The following is a 16664-nucleotide window of genomic DNA, read 5'->3' as shown; positions in this document are numbered from 1 at the left end:
CCCAACCGTACGACGTATTGCCGCATTGTCTACCAGACATCGCACCATAGACGAGATTTGGCCGACGGATGAAGCGGAACAGACCAAGACACTGCCGGCGCCAGTATTTAAGAGAGTTCCCCCCCCCGTGATCCCCTCCTATTACGTCGCTCAGCGGCCTCTTTACGCATCACAGTCGCAACAACGGCTCTCCAACAGATAGGTGTGCATCATTTACCCAGCCGTCCTCCCCGCGCTGCAGAATTACTTGGGTGTGTGCGTGTGAGTGCTGTGTATCGACGCAGTGTTTGTTGGTGTGGACGAGTAGCCGTGGTGCCCCCCTCCCCAAATCCCCGCATTCTGTTTACCCCTCGCGCCCCGCCTCGCGACATTCTTCCCCCGACTTGGCCGAGTTCCGTCGTTTTCTCCGCCGGCCGTCGACTCTCGAGTCCAAGGTCACACCCCCGCTGATCGATCGGCTCTAAGCAGACGCTCCAGCTTCGCCAGGCCGACGGCCGAGTCCGCGGGATACACTTGGGTCAGCCCTCCGCCGAGCACATTTTGCGAGCAAAAACTTCACCACCTCCGCCATCGACGACGAACCCTTCAAACGCGTCCAACGAGCATCATGTGGTCCAACAAGCGTTCTTCTCCCCCCGCGCCCGGTAGCCCAACCGAGGTGGAGGCTCCTGCGCCCGTATCCTCCAGACAGAAGAACCCCGGTCGTCGCATTGCCCAGATTGTGAAGCTCAAGCCCGAGTTCATCGACAAGTACAAGGAGGTCCACGCCAACGTCTGGCCCGAGGTGCTCAAGCAGATCAAGGAGTGCAACATTGTCGACTGTAGGTCATCCGCCGGTGTCGGCCCCAACACGGCAGACTGCGAATCCCGATGTCGGGCGACTTTTCAAAGCTGACTTTCAACAGACAGCATTTGGCACGAGCCCGATTCACGTATTCTGTTTGCGACCATGAAGTACGTCGGCTACGACTTTGCCGGAGACATGGAGAAGATGAAGGAGAACCCCAAAGTCCGCGAATGGTGGGCCATGACCGACGGCTGGCAAGAGTCTCTGGTTCCCGGCGCGGTGAGCAGTGAAGCAGGCGAGCCGGCGTGGTGGAAGCCCGTCGAGGAGGTGTTCTACACGCCTTGAGAAAGAGAGAGAGAGAGAGAGAGAAGTTTGGTGGGATGAGGGGATCGAGTGTATTGCATTATTAGTCAACGACCAGCCGAATGATGAGCGTTTCGTTTTGATCACGTTCGGTGCCCTTGTCTGCCTCGTGCTGCCAGATGCACCAGACACATGGTTTTGCTGGAAATATGCCCGATTGGTGACCCAGCCGAGCGTCCGTCTTGATCATTTGAAACCACCAAACAATCCTCCAAAGACGCCGCCGGATCCTCCGCCACCTCCGCGCTGGCCGTGCCGCCGAGCCTCAGACCTGATCCATTCTTCGAGGAAAGCGCGGTCTGTCAGCTTCTTGGCGTCGTGAAGCTTGGTCTGTATCTGGGCCTCTTGGTTGTCGAAGCTTAGCAGAGTCGGGATAGAGGTGATCATGTAGGTCATGCCTAGTCCTCCGCTCATGACGTCGGGAGAGTCGAATTCGACGGTGCAATAGCCAACGCCGCCCTCTGCTTCACCGACACCAGACTCTACGATGGACTGTATTAGAGGGGCAACGACTCGACATGTCCCGCACCAAGACGTGGTCCACAGTGTTATCAGTGGTGTGCGAGAAGAGGAAGAGAGGAGTTGATAGGTGTGGAAGTCGTCAGGACGGCGAACACTGGCACCCGAAGCAGAGGTTAGCGGACGGGTGCTTTCGAGAGGAGAGGCCAGGGCAAGGATTGGACAGAGAGGTTGGAGAATCTGCGGTGGCCCACTTACGATGCGTAGATCTGGTTTTTGGCCGGGCTGGTACGAGACGTGGAGAAGTGGGCAGCGGCGGCAGAGATGGAATGCTTGGGGGGCGGAATACGGACGCCATTGGTGAGGTTGCTGTTGCAGCCCCGGAAAGTGGTGCGGGCGGTATGTCTTAGCAGTTGCATGGTGATTTTACTGCAGGATATGGTATGGTGAATGTCGATTGTCTTGTCTTGTCTGTTCAGATGCCAAGGATGTATGCAGCGTGCTGCCGACTGACGTCGTTGAAGATGATCCCGTGATGTGTCGTGATGCGAGTCGCGCCGCTGAGATGCGACAGAATTCTTGGACAAGAACGAGTGGAGGGCTGCAGGTGGCAGTTGTGGGAGTACCTGTGATATGGAGCAAGCTAACAAAGATATCTTTGGAGCCAATGGTTCGATATAGCACAGGGTGGCGGTAGTGGATGGATGGTTATGTAGCGTCAACGGTTTTCCGAGCAGCTGGACAGCTTAGTCGAGATTTTAGGTAGGTAGGTAGTATTACTTAAGGCTGGTAGCTGTTGTTGTCAATGACGGGAAAAATCCGACGTTCATCTGGAGGTTCGGTCGCCATCGAAATCAACAGGAGGTGCACCTTCCTTCCTGGCAGACGGCGCTGTCACGCTCAAACCACGGTAGGCTCTATTGGGGAAGGCGGTGTAGCAATATATGGGGTCAGACCTTGTCACGCACGCGGCACGATGACGTTGAGGCTGCATGACATAAGCAAGATTCTGCAGGGCTCTACCTCAGGCTTCAGCGAAGCACAGGGCAGGCACGGGCAGGGAAGGAGTCGAGGACACCAACGGCAATTGCGGTAAGGTAAGGTAAGTGCAGGTGCATTCCGTTCTGGGCGCCCAGACATGGCGCCTGCTGTTTTTTGTCTTCAGCTTCGCACTCTGACTCTGCCCAGACTTGCCAGGTACGGAGTACTTTACACCGCAAGGTAAGGAAGGTACATCGTACTCTGTACTTCTTGCTTGGCGAAGGAAGGTTCCCAATTAATTGCTCCTCGTCTTATTTTCCGTCAACCACCACTCAGCCGCATTTTAATCGCGCCGCAAGACAACGACGAGACTCTACATCAGACACGCGCCCTTTACCCAACCTTTCTCTATGCGACGGGCAGGCCGCAGGATAACACACGAGCCCATCCCTCCATCACAAATCTCACCATGGGGTCAGTCTCACTTTGGAGGGGCAACAAGAATGCTCCATTACATCCGAGCCCGAGGTCAGCAGAGACGAGCAAAACATGCAGATGGTGCCCATGATGGTGGTGGTGGTGGTCTGGCACCGCTCGGGTTGCTCCGAGACCCCAAGACATCAATTCATAACTTCTACTGCGTACGTACGCTACCTGCCCATTTACAAACTCTCAACTTTCGGTGACTTTCTGCATAGTAGATGAAGCTGAGGCCCATCCGCACTGTCGACAACGTTACTGTGTAGAGCCGCCCGTTGCCCGCACAGCGATAGGTACATGATGGATCATGAAAGCTGGATTATTGGATATCCCTTGGTTGATGGATCTGGTGTCACCGCCCTCGCCAGTCGCCACCATCTTGGACCGCTGATTCACATGGTCCAAGTGGAGAAGATGCGACCAGCACCTGAAGTCTCCCTGTCACCCACCCAGTCACCCACGGACTTGTGAGCAAGGGGTTTTAGCCTCGCTTTTAGGGGTCCTGCCATCCGGGGCACTACTTGGCTCTGTTGCAGACGCGTATTGGCTGTGGGCGGCATTTGGAGTTGGACATGTGGCCCTTTTTCCTCACCTCCTTTGTTCACCAAGGCTATCGCCAGTCTCCAAGTGCCTCCCAAGCGCCCCCCCGCAGGCGCATCTGCTGCATATGGCCTGGTGCCCCCGTGCCAGTACTACAAGTATGTATGTACAAAGGTGGAAGTACGTACTCCGTATGGATACCTACAACCTGCAGGCTGCGGGCTGCCAGGACTGAGGAGAGACACCGCCGCCCTCGCCGCCAACGCCGTTTCCATGCTCGAATCCTTGATCCATCATCGCACTTTGCACGCACCCGCCAACGTCGAGTCACCTGCCAATCTGTCCAGGTTGCGTCGAGTCTATCCAGTGGATGAAGGGCCATCTCGAGTCTCTCGACCCCTCCAGTTGCTCAAAAAAATTCCCCACGGAACCCGCCCGACGCGACGCACCTGGCACCCACAAACAGAAAACCCCACCAGCTGATTCTGCGAGCCTGCAAGCTACTACGACTGCGTACGAATACGGTCCTATTGGTACTTTAGTACGGATACCTTGCCATACCGCTGATGCTCTGCTGCTGCTGCTGCTGCTGCTGCTGCTGGGCATGAAATGCATCTCGTCTTCCTTGCCTCGTGTGCGCGGTGCTTGACTCGGTGGCCGGCCAATCCTGACAACCAAGCGCCGATATCTCATTTCCATCCCATGTTCCATTCCCCCAGACTTGCGGCTTGCGGCTTTGCCAGGGCACGATAACATTGCGTCCCTCTTCGCGCCTGGGCAACATAAAGCTCGAGGTTCATCCTTGATCTCATGGTCGCCTGCCCCTACGTGAGACGCAGACCCCCCTCGCTCTCTTAATCACAGTCAAACGGCGCGTTACCAGTCTGACGCCATCCTTCTGCACGGACCTGGATAGTTTCTCCTCTCTCCCACTGCGCAGTGCGCGCAGCCCATCATCTGCCATCGAGGTTGGCCTCTCAATAACGACATCCAAACGCTATTTCCATCGACAGCTTCGTTGCGCCAACACCTTTTCTACTCCATATCTTCCGCCTCTCCCTCTCCTCCTCCAACCAAGGTCTCTTCCTAGACTTGTTGCTTTTCACCGTCTCCGCATACATCGCCTCGCACCGGCGCAGGGCTTTCCAGAAGAATTTGTATTTCTTCCCAAAGCGCATAGTCGTACTGCCTCGGCATCTTCCTTCATTCGGCTCTTGGACATCTGCAACCTTATCTCATCTTCTTTGGATGCACGGTCGAACCAGACAGACTACCTTATGCTCGACCGATCTGAGGACAAATTTTCTGTCGACCCCTCGTGCCCAACGACACCCTCCTTTCACCTCATCCTTCTGCTCGTCCATTTTTGTTTTGGTTCTTCTCCCTTACCCAACAACAACAAAATCCGCATAGCTTGCCGTTGTAGTAGACCAAAGCGACAGCAAACAGAGTTCCTTGGCCCTGCCCCGCCAAACCTGGCTGGGAAGACATCCTGTGGAACGCTTCAAAATGGCGGGCGTCCTCACGTGGAAGAGTCGCTTCGGTGGCATCTTTGGGAATAAAACCAAATCCGACAGTGCCGAAGCCACAGATGACGAGAATACCAATATTCCGAAATGGAGTATGGGTGTTCTCAACGACCCCAAAACGATTGAAGTCCCTGGTAAGCAATCAACCAACCCCCTTTCCGGTTTCCCGCCCATACCAAGGCCACCAAGTTGACACCCTGCAGGTTCTGTGCTTCTCCTCGCTGCGCATCGCAACGAGCCACTCGGCTTACGCAACGCGCCCGCAAGGACTTCCCACTCATCCATCCCCACTGGTTTCCCGGAGCCGGTAGACACACCGACCGGCCGCCAATCTCCAGCCAACGCGGCCCCACCTGAGCCCGATGCAAAGACGACCAAGGACGGAATCATCCTCAACCCTCAGCCTGAAGAGTCTGCAAATGACCCTCTCAACTGGCCTTCATGGCGGCGCGATTGCGCTCTTCTGTCTCTTGGTTTCTACTGCATGGTCGGTGGTGGCATGACTCCCTTGCTTGCCGCTGGCTTCACCAATGTCGCCCAAGACTACCACATTGAGACCGAGACAGTCTCCCTAACTACTGGTCTGTACATGATGGGCATGGGTCTCGGTTCCGTCATCTTTTCTCCCACGGCTATTCTGTACGGAAAGAGGCCCGTCTACCTCTTCAGCTCCATCATCTTCATCCTCAGCTCTGTGTGGGCAGCCCTGTCACCAAACTTCACCTCTCTCATCTTGGCTAGAATCTTTCAGGGTATTGCAGTCAGTCCCGTGGAGTGTCTTCCCTCCGCCACCATTGCAGAAATTTTCTTCCTTCATGAGAGAGCGTTCCGAATCGGCATCTATACACTCTTGCTGCTCGGCGGCAAGAACCTCATCCCCCTAGTCAGTGCCCTCATCATTCAAGGTCTTGGATGGCGTTGGACTTTCTGGTAAGCAGTCAACACGTACGGATACCACAAGACTGCATCGCTAATATTTCGACAGGATTGTTGCCATGATTGTTGCCTTCTGTGGCGTGCTTCTGTTTCTGTTCGTGCCAGAGACCTTCTGGGACCGAACACCGCTCCCCAAGTCACGGAAGCCGTCCCGCAGACCGAGCTTTACTCGCCGATTCTCATCACGCCATCACGTTCCTCAGGTCCGTAGCGCTCATGAAGATGCCGTTGTAGCTCCCACAAGTCCTACGCCACAGTCGCCACACGTTGCTTCGCATCCGCACAAGGACCTTCACGTTGGATTTGCGCCAGACCCAAACGAGAAAAAGGATGACAGCATCGACAAGCAGGTGAAGGACGTCAAGGATGAGACGCCGGACTCTTCCAACCCGGTGCCCGTCTCGCGGACGTCTGGCGCGTCCGGCACACCCACCTCCGGATCGGATTATTTCCACAACGCCCCAGCTATCGAAAGCGAAAAGTTCAAGATGCAAGCTTCCGACGTCAACTCACCGCCAAAGGCCCTGGCCTACACCCACACCCTCCGCCACCAGCCCGCGAAATCCTTCACCGAGCAGCTCAAGCCCTGGAACGGCCGCCTGAACCACGACAGCTGGTTCAAGGTCATGCTCCGGCCCTTTGTCCTCTTCGCCTACCCCGCCGTGCTGTGGTCCGCCGCGGTCTACTCCCTCTCCGTCGGCTGGCTCATCGTCGTCTCCGAGTCGGTCGCCTTGATCTACCGCAACCGTGAGTCGTACAACTTTGACGCCCTGCAGACGGGTCTCGTCTACCTATCCCCCTTTGTCGGAGGCATCCTCGGCACCGCCGTCGCGGGGAAAGTGAGCGACATCATCGTCAAGGCCATGGCCCGCCGCAACGGCGGCCTCTACGAGCCAGAGTTCCGCCTCGTCATGGCGGCGCCGGTGCTCGTGACCACCGTCATCGGCCTCATGGGCTTCGGCTGGTCCGCGCAGGAGCGCGACCACTGGATCGTGCCGACCATCTTTTTCGGCCTCATCTCGTTCGGCTGCACGCTGGGGTCCACGACGTCCATTACCTTTTGCGTCGACAGCTACCGGCAGTACGCGGGCGAGGCGCTCGTCACGCTCAACTTTAGCAAGAACATCTTCCACGGACTCGTGTTTAGTCTGTTTGTCACGCACTGGCTTACCTCGGACGGACCCAAGATGGTGTTTATCTGGCTGGGCGTGATTCAGCTCATTTTCCTGTTTGCCACGGTTCCCATGTTCATCTACGGGAAGCGGGCGCGTATGTGGACCGTGAGGAAGAACTTTATGGAGAAGTTCTAGAGGAGCATTGTCCTTTGTCTTTTTTTCTTTTCTCTTTCTCCCTCATATTTTTCTGCATGGAGTTGGAGTTTACGGGATCTCCATTTGCATTTGCATCGCAGCGTCTTACAAGTTTTGTCCACCACTGGATGAGGTCTCCCAACGAGTCGGGTAGCATATTTTACGTGGGAATGAGGCCCGGGTATGCATTTATTGGATGGATTGGATTTTGACGACTTTTGCATTTTCCCCCTTCCACTTTGAAACCGGGGCTTTCTGCATGGCCCCTTTTTATGACAACATTTGTTCTCATGATACCTTTAGAGTTTTATATGAACTAGAACAAGATCCAGAAGAAAGAAATCAATCGAATCTAGATGAAGCTATTTTCCTGAATTTTCTGACGTTTGGACTGCCGGCGGGATGTCACTCGTGGGATCCGGGCTCTGCTCAGGTATGCCATTGCCGATGAAGTTCGTGTTCTTAGTTGATTGAGGGTTGAGGGTGTTTGTCGAGCCGAGTCGTAGCCGCTGATGAATGTGAGGTGATTGAATATTCGCTTTCGACTTTTACACGTCACTTCAAATGGCACTCGACCTCCCCTATTCCCTTTCGATGCAGTATGTCACACCCCGTTCCTCACATTGAGGGCGAGTGGTACATGATGAATGAATAGGGAACAGTTCACGAGGCAACATACGGAGAAGACTGCGTTTGGAAGGATGGATGGAAGAGCAAAACTGACTATTCTTTTACCCCCCTTTTTATGGGAAAAGAATGATGGACGGTGTAGATCTACCTTGGATAAGGCGAAAAAAGAAAACCAAGCACTGCGACAAGGAGAATCATAACTGACTGTCCAAACCCTACCCCTTCCCCCTTCCCCCCTCTCATTTTTTGTTTCAAATCCAACTGAAATCTAGTAAGCTACCCGTCTTCACCACCTCGCCAAGGTACGCTGATATCCCATCAGCCGAAATCGATCACGGCTCGCAAGTGAGAGAGAGAGAGAGAGTCGAGCCTGCTTCTCACCTCCCGCTCTGGGGCATTAGGACTGCGGCGGTTGTTGCTGCTGCTGCTGCTGCTGCTGCTGCTCGTCGTCGCTACCCGAGCCCGAGCCGGTGGCTTCCCGAACAATCAGCCCGCCAAGATACTGGTGAGAGGGGCTGTCGGCGATCTGGGACGTGGAGCTGGTTGACGTCGTTGAGGGCTCTTGCTCCCCTCCTTGTCCTTCTTCCGCTGCGGCCTGGCGCGTGGGTGAGCCGGGGGAGATGTCCTGGGTGGCGCGGGCCTGGCGCGGGCGTGGGCGTTGCGGGATCGAGGCATCCCGGGCACGTACATCCTCCCGTTCTCTTCGACGTCTGAGCATCTCCGCATAAGCCTGCTCTTGATCAATCTGAAGAGAAAAAGTTGGCAAATGAAAAACTTGGGAGGCGCATTTTTGGTGGGAAGGGGGTGGGGGTGGGGGGTGAAGGGTTCAACGGGACTTACCTCGGTCACGGTCTCCACGTCTAGTTGAGGTTCTCCCTCGTCCGAGACGTCAATATTATCATCTTCTTCCCCGACTTCTTCTTTTTCTTCCTCGTCACTGTCAGAGACCTCCTCTGGGTATACGGTATAATCTGGGTTGCTGTCTTGCAAAGGACCGAAGCAGTCCACGAGCCAGTCGTCAAAGGACTTTGCGGTGGTGGCAGCAGCCCCCTGGGTGGTCGTTGTCTCTGGCCATGCTGTGCCATCATCCCATTCCTCAGGGATCCAACCGAGGAATTGACGCATCTTACCGCGTATACCGAATTGTTCCCATGGGTGGGGGGGCAATTTCATATGGGCAAAGTAGGCTGGTACCCCTGCCTTGCCAGCTTCGGTGTGCTCCCAGACATAGGAGAACAGGTGGTCCAACATGACGACTCTGGGCGTCGGGAGATCAAGGCCGTTGTTGCGGAGAGTGAGGAAGACGTTGCGAGGAAAGATGTCGGGGACGGACACGCCCAGATGCATGCACACAACGATCTGACCGAGGAGGCTCTTGATGGCGTCCAAGCATACTTGGCGACCCAGCGGCAGCATCTTGGCCTGGCCCTTGCCCTCCGCTTCGTGATCGCTATGAAGCGAAACATCCCTGCCTAGCGGCGGCTGGAGGTATCCGGTGTCACGGTCGCGAGTGCACATGGCCTTAATCGAAAGGCCTTCAATGTACTCGATGAGAATGAGGCCGACCCAGGCGTCCGGGGACGAATCGCTGTTCAAGGCCTTGCGGTTGGTGACCCAGCAGCCATAGTATTGAGCAGTCATGTGAGGGTGTCCGGACTTTCCTTTCTCGTAGAGGAACCGGTACACCGCGGCCTCGCGGCAGAGCTCGCTGTACGCGACGGTGGCGTCGTCAAAGGGGGGTTCGTTGGCCAGGTCGAGTCCGCCGCGCATGGGATAGAGCCGGGGGTCGAATACCTTTGCGACGACGAAGTTGTCTGGTCGCCTTACCTTGCTCTGTCTGGGGGAACTCGGAAAGGGTGCATGCTTCTTGACGTCGTTGCGGTCCGTAGGTGCTTGAACGACCTTGCAGAGCAGAATTTGAGAGCCGACGTCTCTGCCGGCTCGCAGCGGCTCCACGATCTTGAGCTGAGGCTTCTTCGGCTTGAGCTCCTCCGCTGTGGGCTGGAGCGAGCGCGGTTGGTAGTCGTCTTGGAAGGGCGGGAACTTCCCCGAGCCAAATGGCTCCGATGGGTGATGGGGGACTAGGTCGAGCTTCTCTCCGTGCGCATATCTCCTGGCCGCTGCGTTACGGATGGCCAACTCATTCATGATGGGTAGAGCGAGAATAATCCCAAGGGCAAGTGTAAATCGCTTCGACAGTAGACGGTGATCACAAGGTGCGGAATAGTGAAAGGGAGAGAGGAGGGGAGAAGGCAAGAGAAGGAGAGCTGCTGGACGGAGATAGATAAACCTGACCGGACATAATTTGGTGGAGATGCCTGTGAACATGGACGCAAAACTGTGCTTGGAAGGTGGTATAAGCTGCAGGTGACGCCCAAGTCCTCCATTCCCGCTGGTTTTATCATGTCCTCGCGAAGAATCTATCAAGAAAATATTAGAAAAAAAGATTCAACGGGCAAATGTTTGCCGGCCGCTTTCAATTGTAATGGTTGGGTTTCCCGCATACGTACCAAGCTGCAAGATGCCATCCGGGTGGCTACAGAGGTGGTGCAGATGGCTCATCGCTGCATCGATATCATCTCCTCTCATTACCTTCAGTACGAACACCAAACAGAAACAAATCGAGTTCCGTTGATCGTTCTCTTCTTTCGAAGCTCAGTGAACCGGCTTGCATGAGACGCTGGCTTGTGGCCCATGGCCTTCTTCCAAATCTTCTCCTTACTTGCTTTTGGTCGTCTTCCGTCTTCTCGTTGCAGGCCCATGGGGATATCTGCGCGTGAGCACCTGGAAGACGAAACGCGGGCGCAGGAACAGCAGCGTGTTTGAACGCAAAGCAACAGGAAACAAGTATCCTTTCTTTGGTCCGCAGAATGCAAGGTATGGTCATGCTAATGTGAATATATTGATCTGCCCCCGAATAAGGTAAGGTAGAGCGCATTTAATTTACTTCACCTAGCAGCATCCAGAGAACTCTCCTACTTCTCGCTTTGTGATGCCAAGGAAGCCGCGAAAGCGGCCCACATCATACTCACAAAGTTGGACGCATACCACAAACCTGCAAAAAGACAGGCTCGCCCATTGATGCGCCGAGGGGGAATCGAACCCCCGGCTCCCCGACGCTGCTGGATGGCAACGGAGAATTTTACCACTAAACCATCGGCGCGGTTCGCTCTATCGAGTCTCTTGTGGATACGTGTTTGCGAGGCCAGGGCAGAATCATGTTGGGGATTGCGGATGTATTCTGATGAGAAACCAGACATCAAAAGGCAATTTTGCATTTTCGTGAGTCGCCCAGTCTCCGCCGGGTCCACCGGATCCCACCACACCCACCTGTGAGGTGGAGTCGTCACGGACCTGTAGTGCAGCCCTCTGGGGCCCGCTTCGGCGTTTGTGGATCGCGTTCCACCCGGGGCGCTGCAACACTAACACAACCTCCATCGGTGCTCCGACCGTGCTTGACTTTGATCTGACATCTTCCATCTGACGACGAGGTAGCACGCCATCATCTCGACCTTCTGTTACTTGAGACATGTCCAGTTCTACAGTTGTATATGTAAGTTATCTTATCCAGGCGTTCCGAGTAGCCATGCCATCAAATCACCATCCACTCCGCCAGCTTTAGAAAGCTCCGCCTCAGCATCACCTCGCATGCGTCGGTGGTCGTTGGGGAGAACCGGGTTGCACAAGGAGATCTCCCGCCTCGGTCCCGCTGCTGTCCGGTAACTTGGGTCAAGAACCATAACACAAGGTTCCTCGCGCATGCATATATTGAGGCTCGGCGGGAAACTCACGTCATCCTTCACCTCCCGTCGCGTCCCCTCATCGACGACCATCATTTCTGCACTTGTCGCCATTCGGCCCATCGTACCTGCCAGACACTCGTGATAGAATCAGGACTGTGTCCGGTGTGTCATAATTACCTTCCCCAAGATACTCGCCTACGGTGTAGAATAGAGGTCTCACTCGTGTCGCGTGGACCACGTAACGTAATCCTAAAGCGAAAGTGAAGCTTAACAAAGTAGACGTGTCGTAGATCGTTGTGTTCCATAGCCGAGCTCAATCCTCCGGTAAAAGGCTTGCATCCCCATCATCACATCTCACATGCATCACTTGGTCTCGTGTCAAAGTTATTGATCAGGCAAACGTGTCTTGTATTCGGATTTCCTCAAAATCCGTCTGGTGTCGCGATTCCAAGCCGTCTCATGTAGTCCACCGGGTTTTCTCAATCCAGCACTCCTTCCTAAACCCCTCGTCTATCCCAAGCCGGAACCCGACAAAAACAGAAAGCCCAAGAAGACCCGCCAAGAAGAGAAGACAGCCCAACCAAAAGAGTGTCGAGTGTGCCCAGTGTACATGCGTGTAGTGCTTCCTTAGAAGCCGAGGCCGTGCATGATGTCAGTCAGGCCGTTGTAGGTCTCCATGCTGGCTCTGGCCTGCATGTCGAGAAGCTGGCTGATGGTGGCCAACTCCTCCGAGATGTCAGCGGCAGCAGTGCCAACATTGTTGGCGGTGTCCTCCTCAGAGTCCTCCTGGCCAAGGTTGGCCAAGCCAGTGGTGCTCTTCTGAGCAGGGGCAGTCGAGGCATTGGCCTCCTCGACGCTCCGAAGGAACGCCTTGTCATGGTAGCGCTCGGCAAAGCGCTTGACAGACTGGCCCATGTACTCAATGTTGCGTGCAGTGCTATTATATATCATTAGTTTGTATTCCTTCCCCAGGGATGCGGTTTCACACGTGAAGCCGCATGAGAAAATGGAGGATAAGAGTGATAAGCAAAAATGAGAAAAACTGTAGACCGTGAGAGAGCTACGGCTGATAGAAGCTTAAGAACTGGAGTGGTGAATAGATATGAGAGGAAATATAGACAACAAGAGGATGTGGTTTCACTCATAAAGCCGCATGAGAAAATAAAGAACAAGAGCAGTAAGTAGAAACGACAGGAATTGAAAACAAAGGAAACGGCAAAATTGACAGAAGGTGAGGTAATGAGATAACAAACAGCGCTGCTTACCGGTTCGCAACAAGCTTGTTGAGGGCGTCAGACAGCATCTTGACCTTGGCATCACGGTCGCGCTCGTAGATGTAGTCGGACATGCTGGCGCGCTTGATGCAGGTGGTGCGGAAGGCACGGTACTCGGAGAAGACCTTGGACTTGAGGGCTCTCTGCTCAGGAGTCTGGTTGGCGAGGTAGGTTCGAGTGCGCTGAGTGTTGGGGTTGGTCGAGTACTCGCCTCCCTTGCGGCGCGCGTCACCGTTTTCACCAGCCATTGTGAATGTCGGTATTGGGTGGTTTGATTGATTGAAGGGGATAGTTGGTGATTTTGATTGTCTGGGATCCGAGAAGTGAGGTATTCTCGCAGATGGGTTGTTGTGTGGGTGAAGAAGTGGAAGTGGTGGGTGGAGGAGAGAAGAAGGGAACAAATAAGTCGACCGGCAGGCGGAATAATTCTGGCGCGTCACCCAGGCAGTGAGATAAATGTACTCACAAGGAAGGTGCAGAAGGAAGTAGAAGGAAGGAGAGATCGACTGCTAAAAGAGGGAATAAAAGAGTGGGATGTGAATAGTTGCACGTGTGTGGGCGGTGAGTGAAGCCTCAAGATGTTATTTTTCGCTACTTAGAAAAGAGCTGGTCATGTGATTGTAATATTCTCAAAGAAGGGCCTCCTAAAGAATAATCGATCCCTTCCTTCAATATAGCCCCTAAATACGGCAGGTACCTTGCGATTCCCAGACCATCTGAAGCTATGGGGTCGTCACTTGGGCCTTTCATGGTGCAGTGAGTGCCAACACCCAAGAGTCAGGCTCAACAAGGCGTCCCTACAACCACTGGAATTATCTCAAGCGATATTATTGGATAGATCATTACATTAATGTAGACGAGGCCACCTGTCAGATGGATCTTAGCATCATTTGGTTGATCCTTTACCGATTTCATGAAGCAGCCCACTGCCAAGTGGGTGACAAAATCGATTTCCTACTATTTATCTTAATAAACACCCCTTTCACTACTCATATCATCATTACTACCCTTTTATATCAAAGTCCTTCTTATATACATAGAGGAATATAGTTTGTTTAAAAGATACTGATCTAAGTAGTAATAGCGGTGAAACTACTTGTCGCATGTGTCGAGCGGAAATCGATGTTGTCACCCACTTGCCTGCGCATCTGACCGATGCCCCCCAAGAACCCACCTCAACCCACAAACCATCTCCTCCTCCGCCTCGACAGCTCTCGCCAACCAAGGCGCCTTCAACCAAAACGTATGAGGCCACCCCATCACAACCTCAACCCTCACCTCGACACCCGCCCCCGCAAGCGCCATCGCATAACAAACACCGTCAGAGTACAGCGTATCATTACTACAAACCTGCACCCACGTCCTCGGCAGCGCAGCCAGCGTCTCCGCACCGGCCTCAAGCGGCATCCTCTCCAGCCCGTCGCGCGGGACAGCGCGCGAGAAGACGCCCAACAGACTCGTGACGAAGGACGGCGAGGTGGAGGAGGTATACGCGTGTCGCAAGGAGGGAGGCACATAGTCCAGAGAGCTCCCGCCGTCGCTGGTGACTGGACAGCGTAAGAGGACGCCGTGGAGGGATCCGCGGGGCGCGGCTTGCGAGACGGCGGCGGCGAGCTGACCGCCACTGGAGGACCCGACGATGATGAGCTTGGTTGCGGGGGACGGGTGGAGGGCACGGATGTGGTGGAAGGCGTCGAGAGAGTCGGAGACGCAGGTTGAGGCCGGGGACGAGGGCATGAGTCTGTATCCTACCGAGTACACCGTCGCGCCCTCCAGGTCCTTGGCGATGCGTCTGCATGATAGCTCTTCGCTGTCTGCCTCGCCGACGTAGAGCCCGCCGCCGTGGTAGTAAATCACGACGATCTCGTCGCCGGTGGTGTTGTTGTCGGTGTCGTCGGTGTCGTCGGAGAAACGGAGGATCGGGATGGCGAACTGGTCTAGACTCGAGGGGGTTGTGAGTGGCTGTAGTGTGGTGTTCGATAGGTGGTGGTATGGTGCGTCGGGGGCGAGCACTCGGGCGTTGAGCTGTCTGCATTCTTCCGCGTAGACAGGCTGGCGGTCGAGGGATGATGAGTATGTCTTCTTTGGGCCTTTGGCTTTGACTTCTTCCTCGAACGCTAGCCAAGTAGGATCTAAGAGAGGTGCCTCTTTGAGGATGAGACGGTCTAAGGAGGTCATGTTGAGTGAGTGAGATGTATGTGATCTAATAAGGACAGAAGAATTGAAGCGATCAAATGTAACAATTCGATAACGAGAGGCTCAAGAGCGAAGGTCACTACATTTGTACGCGGCTTTGGTGTTGAGATGATTTGTGAGATGAGGTTAGACTCAAGGTCCGATAGTGGGGAAGTCGGGGCTTCCGGGCTGTTGTTGTCGCGACGAGATCCCGTTTATCCGGCCGTAGTTCCGGGGAGCCGGGCAGGTCGAGTGTGAGCTCAGCCCCGAGAACCAGGATATGTCAAAATCTCGGTACTCACCGCGTGCTTATGAAGTGACCGGATACATAGCATATTGCTGGATGAGCCGTGCGAACGGTCACGCTGTTCGGCTTGGCGGCTCGGTGAACGGCCACCACTGCGGTTAGCGCCGAGGAGATAAACTCCGAACCGGAAAAATTCAACCGAACACCAGTATCCTTCAAACCGACTCTGCAGAGCTGGCGGCTCAGAATGAACGAGTACATCATAGGATGGGCAAGGCGCTTGGTACAGCAGGTCGATATTAATGTCCGCTGGGTTGATTCCCTCCCCTTGGACCGATCGCCTATCTACAATGCTAGAGTACACAAAGGGAATCGAAGAACGAACGCGTCTATAGCACGGAAAGATCGCCGAACTTCTCCTGTAGGGGGTATTAGTATGCCGAATCATATCGGGGTCGTGCTTTGAACGTACCTTGTATCCCGGAACGGTCCAGCGGCCCTTGGAGACGAGCTGGGAGGTCTTCTCATCGATTGAGGGCTCGGCGGCGGCGACATCGTCCTGTAGTAATAATAAGCATCCGGCCATCCGCGTCCTCCAGGTATTCCGGCGGTACGTACGACAGTGAGGTCCTCGAAGGGGCGAGCGGACTCAATGTTGGTCAGGGTCTTCTCGAGGTCCTTGAGCTCGAGGTCGACCTTCTGCTTGGTGGCCTCGGCGTTCTTGACGGCCTCGACCTCAAAGGCCTCGATGGCCTTGATCTGGCGAGAGACATCGTAGGTGGCGGGCTTGAAGGCGGAGAAGCGCTTCTCGATCTCATCGACGACGGCCTGATTCTTGAGGATGGAGCGGTACTGGGCGAAGTCGACGGTCGTGGGGAGCTCCGACAGCTGCTGGACCCTGCGACGGGCGTTCTCGTTGCGCTGCTTGAAAGCCTGGAGGGAGGCGGCGGTCTGGCCCTTGAGGCCGAGGGAGGTGGTGACCTTGGCCCAGTCGAGCTTGAGAGCTGCGCTTCGCTATTGCAGGACAAGGAGAGAAATTAGCTCAGGTGGCCCAGCTTCAAGGGAGCGGATGCGCGGATGCGCGACCCAATTGGCGACATGGGCGGCAATTGCATCAATCGGCGACGAGAGACGAGCGGACTTCGATGGGATACACGTACTGCGGCCATTTTGGAGGATTTGTTGAGGGTTCGGGGGAGTGGAGAGGGAG

General features: G+C 54.9%; 9 protein-coding genes and 1 non-coding gene across 10 annotated transcripts; 3 read left to right on the top strand and 7 right to left on the bottom strand.

The window, feature by feature from the left end:
* Positions 1-607: 607 nt before the first annotated feature.
* On the top strand, positions 608-1132 carry CLUP02_14620 (uncharacterized protein; the record flags this gene model as incomplete). Its single annotated transcript, XM_049293547.1, has 2 exons — positions 608-821; positions 906-1132. The coding sequence occupies 2 exons, from the start codon at positions 608-610 to the stop codon at positions 1130-1132; spliced, it is 441 nt and encodes a 146-aa protein (XP_049150693.1).
* A 204-nt stretch (positions 1133-1336) lies between these two features.
* Positions 1337-2028, bottom strand: CLUP02_14619 (uncharacterized protein; the record flags this gene model as incomplete). The annotated part of the gene is made up of 2 exons (XM_049293546.1): positions 1337-1766; positions 1868-2028. 2 exons carry the CDS (start codon positions 2026-2028, stop codon positions 1337-1339), a joined length of 591 nt encoding a protein of 196 aa, XP_049150692.1.
* Positions 2029-3980: 1952 nt separating this feature from the next.
* Positions 3981-4259, top strand: CLUP02_14618 (uncharacterized protein; the record flags this gene model as incomplete). Its single annotated transcript, XM_049293545.1, has 1 exon — positions 3981-4259. The coding sequence occupies one exon, from the start codon at positions 3981-3983 to the stop codon at positions 4257-4259; it is 279 nt and encodes a 92-aa protein (XP_049150691.1).
* Positions 4149-4574, bottom strand: CLUP02_14617 (uncharacterized protein; the record flags this gene model as incomplete). Its single annotated transcript, XM_049293544.1, has 2 exons — positions 4149-4383; positions 4519-4574. 2 exons carry the CDS (start codon positions 4572-4574, stop codon positions 4149-4151), a joined length of 291 nt encoding a protein of 96 aa, XP_049150690.1.
* A 545-nt stretch (positions 4575-5119) lies between these two features.
* CLUP02_14616 (major facilitator superfamily transporter) lies at positions 5120-7385 on the top strand (the record flags this gene model as incomplete). Its single annotated transcript, XM_049293543.1, has 3 exons — positions 5120-5273; positions 5343-6069; positions 6125-7385. 3 exons carry the CDS (start codon positions 5120-5122, stop codon positions 7383-7385), a joined length of 2142 nt encoding a protein of 713 aa, XP_049150689.1.
* Positions 7386-8412: 1027 nt separating this feature from the next.
* CLUP02_14615 (uncharacterized protein) lies at positions 8413-10163 on the bottom strand (the record flags this gene model as incomplete). The annotated part of the gene is made up of 2 exons (XM_049293542.1): positions 8413-8760; positions 8856-10163. 2 exons carry the CDS (start codon positions 10161-10163, stop codon positions 8413-8415), a joined length of 1656 nt encoding a protein of 551 aa, XP_049150688.1.
* A 934-nt stretch (positions 10164-11097) lies between these two features.
* On the bottom strand, positions 11098-11178 carry CLUP02_tRNA264. The gene has a single exon. It is a non-coding gene; the product is annotated as a tRNA-Gly (tRNA).
* Positions 11179-12385: 1207 nt separating this feature from the next.
* On the bottom strand, positions 12386-13280 carry CLUP02_14614 (uncharacterized protein; the record flags this gene model as incomplete). The annotated part of the gene is made up of 2 exons (XM_049293541.1): positions 12386-12695; positions 13024-13280. 2 exons carry the CDS (start codon positions 13278-13280, stop codon positions 12386-12388), a joined length of 567 nt encoding a protein of 188 aa, XP_049150687.1.
* Positions 13281-14160: 880 nt separating this feature from the next.
* CLUP02_14613 (uncharacterized protein) lies at positions 14161-15210 on the bottom strand (the record flags this gene model as incomplete). The annotated part of the gene is made up of 1 exon (XM_049293540.1): positions 14161-15210. The coding sequence occupies one exon, from the start codon at positions 15208-15210 to the stop codon at positions 14161-14163; it is 1050 nt and encodes a 349-aa protein (XP_049150686.1).
* Positions 15211-15843: 633 nt separating this feature from the next.
* CLUP02_14612 (ATP synthase subunit D) lies at positions 15844-16623 on the bottom strand (the record flags this gene model as incomplete). The annotated part of the gene is made up of 4 exons (XM_049293539.1): positions 15844-15873; positions 15927-16013; positions 16073-16468; positions 16615-16623. The coding sequence occupies 4 exons, from the start codon at positions 16621-16623 to the stop codon at positions 15844-15846; spliced, it is 522 nt and encodes a 173-aa protein (XP_049150685.1).
* Between the last annotated feature and the right edge of the window lie 41 nt (positions 16624-16664).

The sequence above is a fragment of the Colletotrichum lupini genome, chromosome 8 (assembly GCF_023278565.1).
Source record: "Colletotrichum lupini chromosome 8, complete sequence".
Taxonomy (NCBI): domain Eukaryota; kingdom Fungi; phylum Ascomycota; class Sordariomycetes; order Glomerellales; family Glomerellaceae; genus Colletotrichum; species Colletotrichum lupini.
The sequence above is the reverse complement of the archived record's forward strand: the minus strand, read 5'-3'. Positions and strand labels throughout refer to the sequence as shown.